This window comes from Myxine glutinosa, chromosome 8 (genome assembly GCF_964187855.1).
Source record: "Myxine glutinosa chromosome 8, kmMyxGlut1.1, whole genome shotgun sequence".
Classification (NCBI taxonomy): domain Eukaryota; kingdom Metazoa; phylum Chordata; class Myxini; order Myxiniformes; family Myxinidae; genus Myxine; species Myxine glutinosa.
This window is the reverse complement of record NC_136268.1, coordinates 107,482,287-107,497,146: the sequence shown is the minus strand read 5'-3', so window position 1 is coordinate 107,497,146 and position 14,860 is coordinate 107,482,287. Positions and strand designations below refer to the sequence as shown.

The 14,860-nt window shown below is 42.1% G+C and overlaps 1 protein-coding gene across 2 annotated transcripts in view; it reads right to left on the bottom strand.

The window, feature by feature from the left end:
* LOC144893313 (contactin-4-like) overlaps nucleotides 1-14,860 on the bottom strand; it is a 129,980-nt gene that overhangs the window by 47,592 nt on the left and 67,528 nt on the right. Inside the window, exon 5 of one of the 2 annotated variants that reach the window (XM_078783655.1) lies at nucleotides 3,587-4,099. The exons of the other annotated variant lie outside the window; for it this stretch is intronic. Within the exon in view, the coding sequence (XP_078639781.1) occupies nucleotides 3,750-4,099 (350 nt within the window). The 3' untranslated portion in view covers nucleotides 3,587-3,749. Of the gene's footprint in view, nucleotides 1-3,586; nucleotides 4,100-14,860 lie in introns of those variants that run through there. 2 annotated transcript variants of the gene reach the window in all.

The window sequence follows — 14,860 nt, the reverse complement described above, 5'->3', positions numbered from 1 at the left end:
CGCTTTAAGAAGCAGTACAACCACCACAATGTGAAGCTCACAAGCTAGCAGGAGGTGGTTTGACCGCTTTAAGAAGCAGTACAACCACCACAATGTGAAGCTCACAAGCTAGCAGAAGATGGTTTGACCGCTTTAAGAAGCAGTACAACCACCACAATGTGAAGCTCACAAGCTAGCAGAAGATGGTTTGACCGCTTTAAGAAGCAGTACAACCACCACAATGTGAAGCTCACAAGCTAGCAGGAGGTGGTTTGACCGCTTTAAGAAGCAGTACAACCACCACAATGTGAAGCTCACAAGCTAGCAGGAGATGGTTTGACCGCTTTAAGAAGCAGTACAACCTCCACAATGTGAAGCTCACAAGCTAGCAGGAGATGGTTTGACCGCTTTAAGAAGCAGTATAACCTCCACAATGTGAAGCTCACAAGCTAGCAGGAGATGGTTTGACCGCTTTAAGAAGCAGTACAACCACCACAATGTGAAGCTCACAAGCTAGCAGGAGATGGTTTGACCGCTTTAAGAAGCAGTACAACCTCCACAATGTGAAGCTCACAAGCTAGCAGGAGATGGTTTGACCGCTTTAAGAAGCAGTACAACCTCCACAATGTGAAGCTCATGTGCGAGCAGGAGATGGTTTGACCGCTTCAAGAAGCCATACAACCTCCACAATGTGAAGCTCACAAGCTAGCAGGAGATGGTTTGACCGCTTTAAGAAGCAGTACAACCTCCACAATCAGAAGCTCACAAGCTAGCAGGAGATGGTTTGACCGCTTTAAGAAGCAGTACAACCACCACAATGTGAAGCTCACAAGCTAGCAGGAGATGGTTTGACCGCTTTAAGAAGCAGTACAACCACCACAATGTGAAGCTCGCAAGCTAGCAGGAGGTGGTTTGACCGCTTTAAGAAGCAGTACAACCACCACAATGTGAAGCTCGCAAGCTAGCAGGAGGTGGTTTGACCGCTTCAAGAAGCAGTACAACCTCCACAATGTGAAGCTCACAAGCTAGCAGGAGGTGGTTTGACCACTTCAAGAAGCAGTACAACCTCCACAATGTGAAGCTCACAAGCTATCAGGAGATGGTTTGACCGCTTTAAGAAGCAGTACAACCACCACAATGTGAAGCTCGCAAGCTAGCAGGAGGTGGTTTGACCGCTTTAAGAAGCAGTACAACCTCCACAATGTGAAGCTCGCAAGCTAGCAGGAGGTGGTTTGACCGCTTTAAGAAGCAGTACAACCACCACAATGTGAAGCTCACAAGCTAGCAGGAGATGGTTTGACCGCTTTAAGAAGCAGTACAACCTCCACAATGTGAAGCTCACAAGCTAGCAGAAGATGGTTTGACCGCTTTAAGAAGCAGTATAACCACCACAATGTGAAGCTCACAAGCTAGCAGAAGATGGTTTGACCGCTTTAAGAAGCAGTACAACCACCACAATGTGAAGCTCACAAGCTAGCAGGAGGTGGTTTGACCGCTTTAAGAAGCAGTACAACCACCACAATGTGAAGCTCACAAGCTAGCAGAAGATGGTTTGACCGCTTTAAGAAGCAGTACAACCACCACAATGTGAAGCTCACAAGCTAGCAGAAGATGGTTTGACCGCTTTAAGAAGCAGTACAACCACCACAATGTGAAGCTCACAAGCTAGCAGGAGGTGGTTTGACCGCTTTAAGAAGCAGTACAACCACCACAATGTGAAGCTCACAAGCTAGCAGGAGATGGTTTGACCGCTTTAAGAAGCAGTACAACCTCCACAATGTGAAGCTCACAAGCTAGCAGGAGATGGTTTGACCGCTTTAAGAAGCAGTATAACCTCCACAATGTGAAGCTCACAAGCTAGCAGGAGATGGTTTGACCGCTTTAAGAAGCAGTACAACCACCACAATGTGAAGCTCACAAGCTAGCAGGAGATGGTTTGACCGCTTTAAGAAGCAGTACAACCTCCACAATGTGAAGCTCACAAGCTAGCAGGAGATGGTTTGACCGCTTTAAGAAGCAGTACAACCTCCACAATGTGAAGCTCATGTGCGAGCAGGAGATGGTTTGACCGCTTCAAGAAGCCATACAACCTCCACAATGTGAAGCTCACAAGCTAGCAGGAGGTGGTTTGACCGCTTTAAGAAGCAGTATAACCTCCACAATGTGAAGCTCATGTGCGAGCAGGAGATGGTTTGACCGCTTCAAGAAGCCATACAACCTCCACAATGTGAAGCTCACAAGCTAGCAGGAGGTGGTTTGACCGCTTTAAGAAGCAGTATAACCTCCACAATGTGAAGCTCATGTGCGAGCAGGAGATGGTTTGACCGCTTCAAGAAGCCATACAACCTCCACAATGTGAAGCTCACGAGCTAGCAGGAGGTGGTTTGACCGCTTTAAGAAGCAGTATAACCTCCACAATGTGAAGCTCATGTGCGAGCAGGAGATGGTTTGACCGCTTCAAGAAGCCATACAACCTCCACAATGTGAAGCTCACATGCTAGCGTGCCTCAGCAGATTATGAAGCAGCTGCAACTTTCTCCACTCAAGTCGCACCGCTGATTGAGGAGAAGTGCTATCTGCCAGAGCAGGTCTTCAATGCTGAATACCGAATAGCACAAGGCTGAATAAAATGTAGCACAATAAAATGGTCAAAAAGATGGTGCCAGGCCTGAAGCACTCTCAGAGGGAAATCCCTTTGCTGATGTTTGAGGAAGATATGGGAGAAGGGATGATGAGTGCACAAAACTAAATGTTGAGTCAGATGCTATAATCGGGCCCTGAGGGGATGTATGGAGGGGGGAGGGGGGGAAGGTTGTACCCCAAAATAGGTATTTGATTTTTTTCTCACAATATACACACGCAATTCCAATGAAACTTGACCACAACCTTAATCACCCGTGTTGGTACCAAAGTTTGTTCACAGCATTAAAAAAAAAGCGGGCTGTGAGGTGTCTACTGGGGGGTTGACCCCCAAAATAGGTATTTGCTCTTTTCTCTGAAACTACATACACACTTTCAATGAAACCTCACCACAACCTTCATCACCCGTGATGTACCAATGTTTGTTCAAAGCATTTCAAAAATTAGGGCCTGAGGAGGTATAGGGGTGGGGGGGGGGGGGGGGTTGCCCCCCAAAATAGGTATTTTTTGTGTGTTTGTTTGTTTAAAGTCTCATGATTATGATAGTATGATTCCACATGCTGCCCTCTCTTCTAGAAACCATTAAAATTGGTTTAAAATACCTTTAGTCCGTGCAGTATACTGTTTATTCTACCAGGTGAGCGCCAGGGGTATTGCCCCTATGTTTCATTTTTTAATATCCATGTAAAGGTGAGTGTGAAATATTGATTTTATCCCCCTGTTGTTATTCCTTCACAGCTATAATTATTCCCACCTCCTGAGGCTGGCTGAAGGAAATTTGGCCGAAGCCTTTCACGAACTGACTGGCCAAGCTTGACGTTCGACCAAATAAGACAAAGCAGGCCATCCGGCTTAACGTCCATCCGTGAGACGGCACACACATTGATTAATCACCCTGCCTTAATACACCAGAATGGCAGTTTGTAGTTGGGCCGAGATTCGAACCGAAGCAGGAATTTTTACAGGTAATGTTGAAGATGGTTCTTCTTCCTCGTTTTTATTTCCAAAGATAAGAATGCCATGAATAGTTTAACAAGAAGAGTTTCTGAAACTGCTGAGTTTGTGCAGAAGGTGTTTGATTTACAGGGTAAGGTTCATCTCAAACAAACAACATCCATGAATCATTCCATCTAATCGATGTTTGTATCCATGACAAGGTAATACACATCAGGTACGGGCTCTGAACAAGGAATAAACTTGTGTGTGTTGCCACATTGTACATCCAGGGTCCTTGTTCCTGATTTCAAGATTTTCCCGCCAAATTCCATGTCACAGTAGCATGATGCTCCGTTGTTTGAGGTGGAAGCTGTGAATACAAGGTTCGCAGTTGTTCGTTCTCCATCTCTTTGAACCTCTTTTGTTCCAATTCCCGAACATCGTGCAGAGAGATGGAGGTTAAAATGGCTCTGAACGGCACAAGAGAAGGTAACGGTTTCACCATCCACGGGAATCTCTGGTACGAACCGGGAAGTTGGGAGATCTGTGCAGGTAGAGAGAAAACGGTAAAATGTTTCTGAAGAATAGAAAACGAATATCTTTGAAAACTACTTCTGGTGATGACGTCAATGGTTCCGTTTTAGTTCACCTTGACTAGTCCGGTGAGCTTATGCGATCAAGCAGTGTCCGTAGGTAAGTCAGTGAGTGAGTGAGTGAGTGAGTGAGTGAGTGAGTCAGTGAGTGAGTGAGTGAGTGAGTCTGTAACCCTTCAGTCATCATCACTTGAACCAAACACACGATTTTGGTGCCACAAGCTTCATATCTGATGCCTAACGAAGGTTTGTTGACCGCATCAAAATCTGCGCTCATTAAGGGCAACGACGGGGGTGCTTTTGACCGCCCCCCCCCTCCCCCAAAAAATAGATATTTGTCCTCTTCTCCGAAAATACAAACACGATTTCAATCAAACTTGATGACAACCTTCATTTTAATTTTTTTTTGTATACTGAATCGAGGCTCGTGAAAGAGCTAACATTTACTTCACAAACAAATCAACCAGACAAACAAAATACATGAAAAGAGGGAGCGGAAGACAAGATGGGGAGAGAAGGGGAAGCACACAAACACCGCTGGCCGCTTTAGGAAGCCGCTGATCGGATTGTGACCAAATTTGGCACAGATGATATTTGGTATGTTGCAACTCAGGTTTGTTCACAGCATAGAAAACTAGAATGGCACTCTTTGATGTCACGGTGTCGACTGATATGCCTCCGCCCAGATTATTACATCATCATAACACTTGTATCAAGTTTGATTTAAATCCATTCAGCTGTGCCCAAGTTAGCACATTTTAATTTGACATGACCTCTGACCTTTGACCGATTAACCCCCAAATTTAATGTTCATGTTTACATTATTATACATACCTGTACCAAGTTTTAATTTAAATCCATTCAGCTGTGCCCAGGTTCGCACATTTGTACCTGACATGACCTCTGACCTTTGACCTATTAACCCCAAAATTTAACAAGTTCATGTTTACATTATCATACATACCTGTACCAAGTTTTAATTTAAATCCATTCAGCTGTTCACAAGTTCTCACATTTTTATGTGACATGACCTCTGACCTTTGACCTTGGGACCCCCAAAATCTAATGATTTAATCTTTACATCATTATACATATCTGTACCAAGTTTGAATTAGATCCCTTTAGCCATTCCCAAGTTATAGACCGATTACAGACTTTGACCTTTGACCTATGACCCCAAAATCTCATCACTTAATCTTCAAAACGTTATACAAACCTGTACCTAGTTTGCATTAGATCACTTCAGCCGTTCTCAAGTTATCGTGGTAACAAAAACCTATCACGGACGGACAGCCGGACGGACAACCTGAAAAACAAGCGTTACGCCTAGGTCCCCCGTCGGTGATGGGATGTGAGTTGACAAAGTGGAAGACGCAAGGCGGCCATCTTCGATTTTGACGTGGCGACCCAATTTTCAATAGCGTTCTCCCTTATGTGTAGATACATCCACACACCAGATGAGAAGTTAGTAGTTCGTTTATTTTTCAAGATATTTCGCTCACAAGGTTTTTGTTTTTGTTTTTGTATACTGAATCGAGGCTCGTGAAAGAGCTAACATTTACTTCACAAACAAATCAACCAGACAAACAAAATACACGAAAAGAGGGAGCGGAAGACAAGATGGGGAGATAAGGGGAAGCACACAAACACGACATTTGAGAGCAGGGAGATGTGTGGGAGGGAAAGGGCTTGGGGGGAGGAGGCGTGGGAATGGGTGGGGGGGGGGGGGTGGGAGAAGTATAAAACACAAGGACACCAAGGACTTCCAGGACAGAAGTTGGTATTTCAAAAAAGTGGAATTGGGGTGAAATTAGCGGGGGTAGAAAAGATCAAGGTTTTGGATGGGGGAAGATAAGAGATGGTGGTGAACAGCTGTTTTAAAGACCTGGAGGGTGGAGTGGGATTGAAGAGAGTGAGGGAGTTTGTCCCAGAGGCGGGAGAAAAGAGGAATGAAGGAGTGAAGGTGAGCAGAGAGTCTTGATTTTGGCAGTTTAACCATAAGAGGGTTGCAGGCAGATTTTGTGCGACCTGTAGGAATATTCGCGGGACAGAGCCCAGAGAGAGCTGGGGGGGGGGGGGGGGCAAGGCCAGATAAGAGTCAGTTGAAGACGGAAAGACCACTAACCTGCCTGTGGTGAGTGAGTGAGAGGCCCTTGGAGTTAGCTTCATCGCGGGAGATTCCAATGATTCTGAATGCTTTGGTTTCAACAGCGTGAAGACGAGCTAGGTGTGAGGCAGGAGCACCAGCCCAGAGGAGAGAGCAGTATTCCATTGAGCTGCGGGTGAAAGCCTTGTTTGTGGCGAGGAGCTCAGGTGTGCCAAGGAAGGACTTCGCACGACGGAGGATGCCCAGTCGGCGACTGGCTTTGGAGGCCAGATTTGAAATGTGGTTTTCCCAGGAAAGATCATGGCAGATAGTGAGACCCAAAAGCTTCAGTGACAGAACTTCTTGGAGAGGATTATTCAGAAAGTGGATGGGAGGGTTGTCCAGTCGGTCTTTTCGGAAAGACATCGTAAGAGTGTGAGATTTGTCAGGATTGAAAGACATGTTCCACTTGTTTGCCCAGTCTGTGATTTTGTCCAGGTCTGCTGAGAGTGAGGAGGCTGCAGACTGCCGATCTGAGGGATGAAGAATGGAGCGACAGAGAGTAGAGTCATCAGCAAAGAGATAGAGGGGATTTTCAAGAGAGTCAGAGAGATCATTGATGAAGAACAGAAAAAGCACAGGGCCCAGAACACTGCCTTGGGGAACTCCAGCCTGAACAGGAAGAGGAGATGAGAGAAACCCATTCAGGGCCACACGTTGACTACGACTAGAGAGGAAGTCCGCCAGCCATGCGTGGAGATTTCCATGGATACCAAAAGAGGAGAGTTTGGTGAGCAGAGCGGGGTGCCAGACCGTATCGAAGGCACGTGATATGTCAAGGGGGACAGCTCTAATTTCCTGTTTGGCATTGAGGACCTCCATCCATTGTTGAGAAAGCAGAAGCAGCATGTTCAGAGTAGAGTGACCAGGTCTGAAACCAAATTGATGATCAGAGATCAAGCCATTGGAGAAGAGGAAGGATTTCATATCTGAAGCAATGATGGAGTCCATGACTTTGCTGATAATTGCAAGAAGGCTGATTGGTCTGTAGTTGCTGGGATCTGTTTTTGCACCTTTTTGTGCAAAGCGGTGATGTTGGCAGATTTCCAAGCAGATGGCAGATGACCTTGAGCAAAAGAGAGGGTGAAGAGAACAGAGAGAGGGAGTGAAAGAGCGGAAGAACAGGATTTTAGGATCCGTGGGCTGATGCCGTCAGGTCCAGTTGCAGAATCAGAGTTGAGGGTTGACAGAAACTTTTCCACCTTGTCAGGAGGAAAGGACACAGAGTCCAGGAGCAGCTGGGTACGACTGGGTACGGTGGGTACAGAGAGGGATGGGTTTGGGACACAAGATTTAGAGGCAAACACAGAGTTGAGGCATTCAGCTTTTTCACGTGCGGAGTCAGCCGTGTGGCCGTTTGAGGTGAGGGAGGGGATGGAGGGGGAACAAACACCAGAAACAGATTTGACCAGACGCCACCAGGATTTGGAAGAGGGAGACAGATAAGAGAGTTCGGTCCTGAGAACGGAGAGATATTGTTTCCTGACTCTCCTGCGGGTGGACACACACTTGTTTCGGACTTTGTGAAAGGAAATGAGATTTCCTTCCATTGGATTTGCTTTCCAGGAGACGAAAGCAAGTTGTTTCTGGGCAATAGCCTCACCACAAGATTCCGTGTACCATGGACGGGAGGAAGGGTATGACTGTTGGAACCCATCTGTGGATCGGTCCCATCGGCCGATGGGTCTGCGCCATCTGCGGATGTGTTGTTCACCTTGAAAGAATGTGTTGACAGAATGGTGCTCTTCAATCAGGTACACAGTCATTGGAATTACATGTGGTAGGAATTTAACAGAGATGATTTTTAACACAAACAATACAATACGTTAAACAGAATTTACGGATACAATTACGGATACAATTTACGGAATACGGATACAATACGTTAAACAGAATTTAACAGAGATGAATTATGATGCATACACATTCCTTCAAGGTGAACAACACATCCGCAGATGGCGCAGACCCATCGGCCGATGGGACCGATCCACAGATGGGTTCCAACATGACAACTGAAGACGAGATGGGATAAATGTGTGCATGAGAGAGAGCAATTTACTTTGGAAGAATTCCCAGGATGAGTTGATGTCAGAGGTGGTCGAGATGGGAGACCAGTCCAGATGATTGATGGCTGCTTGAAGACCGTGCCAGTTGGCCTGAGTGAAAAGCCAGGCTCGTCGACGCTGAGGAGGCCCTCTGAGAATGGTCAGAGAGATGTCCACTTGAACAAGCACATGATCAGATGAGCCGATTGGAGCAGAAGAAGAGCAGCAGATATTTTCAGGGAAGTTAGAACCAAGTCCAGAAGAGAAGATGCTCCGTTGACTGAGATCCGGGTCGGGAAATTGACAGATTGTGTCAGTCCCAGTGAGTCACAGAAGTCCTTTGCTGAAGAGCCATGGCTGGTGAGAGAGGTAACCACACCCAGCCAACTGGCATGGTGACAATTGAAATCACCACATATGAGGAAGAGAGAGTTGGGATGGGTAGATAGAAGTTGGTCCATATTATCAGACAGCGAGATGTAGATGGAGTCATCACTAAGGTTCAGACATACATGGCGGCGGCCGTCTTGGATTTTGATGTGGCGACCCAATTTTCAATAGCATTCTTCCTTATGCCTTGATACAACCACGCACCAGATTAGAAGTTGGTACTTAGCTTATTTTTCAAGATATTCCGCTCACAAGGTTCAGACATGCATGGCGGCGGCCATCTTGGATTTTGATGTGGCGACCCAATTTTCAATAGCGTTCTTCCTTATGCCTTGATACAACCACGCACCAGATTAGAAGTTGGTACTTCGCTTATTTTTCAAGATATTCCTCTCACAATGTTCAGACATACATGGCGGCGGCCATCTTGGATTTTGAAGTGGGTTGCACACACACACCAAATTAGAATTCGGTCCTTCGCGTACGCACGCACGCACGGACACACGGACGGAGGGGAAAACCAGAGTCTCCCTTTCGCTCCGCGGTGCGACGGGGGACAATAGCAACTTCGTCGGTGGAGGCATAAAAATCGGGGTGTACCATCGGTCAACGTGGGTCCTGGTTTGACCCCCATGAAATAGGTATTTGCTTTCTTCTCAGACTACACACACAATTTCAATGAAAGTTGACCACAACCTTCAACATCTGTGATGTACCAAAGTTTGTTCATGGCATTAAAAAACAAAACATAGGGGCAATACCTCTGGGCGCTCACCTGGTAGAATAAACAGTATACTGCACCGACTAAGGGTATTTTAAACCAATTTCAATGGTTGCTGGAAGACAGGGCAGAATGTAGAATCATACTAACAGAATCATAAGACTTTAAACAAACAAACTTTAAATAAGTCTGAAGACCCCAATTTTACAAATGCCGTGATCAAACATTGGTACATCATGTGTGATTAAGGTTCTGGTGAAGTTTCATCGAAATTGCGTGTGTAGTTTCTGAGAAGAAAGCAAATACCTATTTTGGGGGGAAACCCCCCCCCCCGAAGACCCACAAAGGGGCAGATTTTTTTTTTATGTGGTGAACAAACTTTGGTACAGCCTTGGTGGTGAAGGTTGTGGTCAAGTTTCATCGAAATCGTGTGTGTAGTTTTAGAAAAGAAAGCAAATACCTATTTTGGGGGGTCAAACCTGGACCCACTTTGACCCCTCATAGACCCCTTTAGACTTTGGTTTTCTTAGTGCTGTGAACAATCTTCGGTACATCACATGTGGTGAAGGTTGTGGTAAAGTTTCATCGAAATATAGTGTGTAGTTGCTGAGGAAAAAGCAAATAACTATATTGGGGGGTCAAACCTGGACCCACTTTGACCCCCAATAACCCCCCTTATCCACCATGATGTGAACAAACTTTAGTCACAACACAACAAATTTAATTAGTGCCAAATTTGGTCGCAATCCCATCAGCGGATTCGGGAAAGAAGTTGCAAGTGTTGACGGACTGATCGACGGACGGACAACGATCATCGCATAAGCTCCCCTGAACTTCGTTCCAGGTGAGCTACAAAATGGGGCCCTTAGGGTGTCTATGGAGGGGGTTTTCCCCCAAAAGAGTTATTTGCTTTTTTTCTCAGAAACTGCACACGCAAATCCAATGAAACTTGAGCACAACCTTCATCACACGTGATGTACAAAAGCTTGTTCACAGCATAAAGAAAATCGGGGCCCGAGGGGGTCTATGGGTGGGCGGGGAAGGGGTTGCCCCCACAAAATAGGTGTTTGCTTCCTTCTCAGAAACTACACATGATGATGATGAAACATGACCACAACGTTCCATTAATCACCCGATATGGAGCAACCTTTGTTCACCGATTATAAAAATTGGGGTCTAAGGGGATCTACGAGAGGGGGGCGAGGTTTCCTTCGATTTTTTCTCAGAAACTACACATGCCCCCCAGAATGGGTATTTTTTGTTTGTTTGCTGAAAGTCTTATAATTACGCTTCTAAGACTTATGAGACCATATCTTAAAGTGGTATAATTACGCTTCTAAGACTTATGAGACCATATCTTAAAGTGGTATAATTACGCAAATCCCCCCTCCCTTCATGTGGAACAGTTTCTCTGCATGCAAATTTAACACAGCGACTGAAAATTAGTTTCTCTGCTTCTACTGGACGAAATCGGGTACAAATTTCAGAAGTAAATGCTTTTTATGTCGAGGTAATATGTTCCAAATTTCAGAAGTAAATGCTTTGTTTGTCGAGGTAATATGTTCCAAATTTCAGAAGTAAATGCTTTGTATGTCGAGGTAATATGTTCCAAATTTCAGAAGTAAATGCTTTGTATGTCGAGGTAATATGTTCCAAATTTCAGAAGTAAATGCTTTGTATGTCGAGGTAATATGCTCCAAATTTCAGAAGTAAATGCTTTGTGTGTCGAGGTAATATGTTCCAAATTTCAGAAATAAATGCTTTGTATGTCGAGGTAATATGCTCCAAATTTCAGAAGTAAATGCTTTGTGTGTTGAGGTAATATGTTCCAAATTTCAGAAGTAAATGCTTTGTGTGTTGAGGTAATATGTTCCAAATTTCAGAAGTAAATGCTTTGTATGTCGAGGTAATATGCTCCAAATTTCAGAAGTAAATGCTTTGTGTGTTGAGGTAATATGTTCCAAATTTCAGAAATAAATGCTTTGTATGTCGAGGTAATATGCTCCAAATTTCAGAAGTAAATGCTTTGTGTGTTGAGGTAATATGCTCCAAATTTCAGAAATAAATGCTTTGTATGTCGAGGTAATATGTTCCAAATTTCAGAAATAAATGCTTTGTGTGTTGAGGTAATATGTTCCAAATTTCAGAAATAAATGCTTTGTATGTCGAGGTAATATGTTCCAAATTTCAGAAATAAATGCTTTGTATGTCGAGGTAATATGTTCCAAATTTCAGAAGTAAATGCTTTGTGTGTTGAGGTAATATGTTCCAAATTTCAGAAGTAAATGCTTTGTATGTCGAGGTAATATGCTCCAAATTTCAGAAATAAATGCATTGTATGTCGAGGTAATATGTTCCAAATTTCAGAAATAAATGCTTTGTATGTCGAGGTAATATGCTCCAAATTTCAGAAGTAAATGCTTTGTATGTCGAGGTAATATGCTCCAAATTTCAGAAATAAATGCTTTGTATGTCGAGGTAATATGCTCCAAATTTCAGAAGTAAATGCTTTGTATGTCGAGGTAATATGTTCCAAATTTCTGAAGTAAATGCTTTGTGTGTTGAGGTAATATGTTCCAAATTTCAGAAGTAAATGCTTTGTATGTCGAGGTAATATGTTCCAAATTTCAGAAGTAAATGCTTTGTTTGTCGAGGTAATATGTTCCAAATTTCAGAAGTAAATGCTTTGTATGTCGAGGTAATATGTTCCAAATTTCAGAAGTAAATGCTTTGTTTGTCGAGGTAATATGTTCCAAATTTCAGAAGTAAATGCTTTGTATGTCGAGGTAATATGTTCCAAATTTCAGAAGTAAATGCTTTGTATGTCGAGGTAATATGTTCCAAATTTCAGAAGTAAATGCTTTGTTTGTCGAGGTAATATGTTCCAAATTTCAGAAGTAAATGCTTTGTATGTCGAGGTAATATGTTCCAAGTTTCAGAAGTAAATGCTCTGTATGTCGAGGTAATATGTTCCAAATTTCAGAAGTAAATGCTTTGCATGTCGAGGTAATATGTTCCAAATTTCAGAAGTAAATGCTTTGTTTGTCGAGGTAATATGTTCCAAATTTCAGAAGTAAATGCTCTGTATGTCGAGGTAATATGTTCCAAATTTCAGAAGTAAATGCTTTGTATGTCGAGGTAATATGTTCCAAATTTCAGAAGTAAATGCTTTGTTTGTCAAGGTAATATGTTCCAAATTTCAGAAGTAAATGCTTTGTATGTCGAGGTAATATGTTCCAAATTTCAGAAGTAAATGCTTTGTATGTTGAGGTAATATGTTCCAAATTTCAGAAGTAAATGCTTTGTATGTCGAGGTAATATGTTCCAAATTTCAGAAGTAAATGCTTTGTATGTCGAGGTAATATGTTCCAAATTTCAGAAGTAAATGCTTTTTTTGTCGAGGTAATATGTTCCAAATTTCAGAAGTAAATGCTTTGTATGTCGAGGTAATATGTTCCAAATTTCAGAAGTAAATGCTTTGTATGTCGAGGTAATATGTTCCAAATTTCAGAAGTAAATGCTTTGTATGTCGAGGTAATATGTTCCAAATTTCAGAAGTAAATGCTTTGTATGTCGAGGTAATATGTTCCAAATTTCAGAAGTAAATGCTTTGTATGTCGAGGTAATATGTTCCAAATTTCAGAAGTAAATGCTTTGTATGTCGAGGTAATATGTTCCAAATTTCAGAAGTAAATGCTTTGTATGTCGAGGTAATATGTTCCAAATTTCAGAAGTAAATGCTTTGTATGTCGAGGTAATATGTTCCAAATTTCAGAAGTAAATGCTTTGTTTGTCGAGGTAATATGTTCCAAATTTCAGAAGTAAATGCTTTGTTTGTCGAGGTAATATGTTCCAAATTTCAGAAGTAAATGCTTTGTTTGTCGAGGTAATATGTTCCAAATTTCAGAAGTAAATGCTTTGTTTGTCGAGGTAATATGTTCCAAATTTCAGAAGTAAATGCTTTGTTTGTCGAGGTAATATGTTCCAAATTTCAGAAGTAAATGCTTTGTATGTCGAGGTAATATGCTCCAAATTTCAGAAGTAAATGCTTTGTTTGTCGAGGTAATATGTTCCAAATTTCAGAAGTAAATGCTTTGTATGTCGAGGTAATATGCTCCAAATTTCAGAAGTAAATGCTTTGTATGTCGAGGTAATATGTTCCAAATTTCAGAAGTAAATGCTTTGTATGTCGAGGTAATATGTTCCAAATTTCAGAAGTAAATGCTTTGTATGTCGAGGTAATATGTTCCAAATTTCAGAAGTAAATGCTTTGTTTGTCGAGGTAATATGTTCCAAATTTCAGAAGTAAATGCTTTGTTTGTCGAGGTAATATGTTCCAAATTTCAGAAGTAAATGCTTTGTATGTCGAGGTAATATGCTCCAAATTTCAGAAGTAAATGCTTTGTTTGTCGAGGTAATATGTTCCAAATTTCAGAAGTAAATGCTTTGTATGTCGAGGTAATATGCTCCAAATTTCAGAAGTAAATGCTTTGTATGTCGAGGTAATATGTTCCAAATTTCAGAAGTAAATGCTTTGTATGTCGAGGTAATATGTTCCAAATTTCAGAAGTAAATGCTTTGTATGTCGAGGTAATATGTTCCAAATTTCAGAAGTAAATGCTTTGTTTGTCGAGGTAATACGCTCCAAATTTCAGAAGTAAATGCTTTGTATGTTGAGGTAATATGTTCCAAATTTCTGAAGTAAATGCTTTGCATGTTGAGGTAATATGTTCCAAATTTCTGAAGTAAATGCTTTGCATGTTGAGGTAATATGTTCCAAATTTCTGAAGTAAATGCTTTGTATGTCGAGGTAATAGGTTCCAAATTTCAGAAGTAAATGCTTTGTTTGTCGAGGTAATATGCTCCAAATTTCAGAAGTAAATGCTTTGTGTGTCGAGGTAATTTGCTCCAAATTTCAGAAGTAAATGCTTTGTGTGTCGAGGTAATTTGCTCCAAATTTCAGAAGTAAATGCTTTGCATGTTGAGGTAATATGTTCCAAATTTCTGAAGTAAATGCTTTGTATGTCGAGGTAATAGGTTCCAAATTTCAGAAGTAAATGCTTTGTGTGTTGAGGTAATATGTTCCAAATTTCAGAATTAAATGCTTTGTTTGTCGAGGTAATATGTTCCAAATTTCAGAAGTAAATGCTTTGTGTGTTGAGGTACCGGTAATTTGTTCCCAATTTCAGAATTAAATGCTTTGTATGTTGAGGTAATATGTTCCAAATTTCAGAAGGAAATACTTTGTATGTTCAGGTAAAATGTTCCAAATTTCAGAATTAAATGCTTTGTATGTTGAGGTAATATGTTCCAAATTTCAGAAGTAAATGCTTTGTTTGTCGAGGTAATATGTTCCAAATTTCAGAAGTAAATGCTTTGTGTGTTGAGGTACCGGTAATTTGTTCCCAAT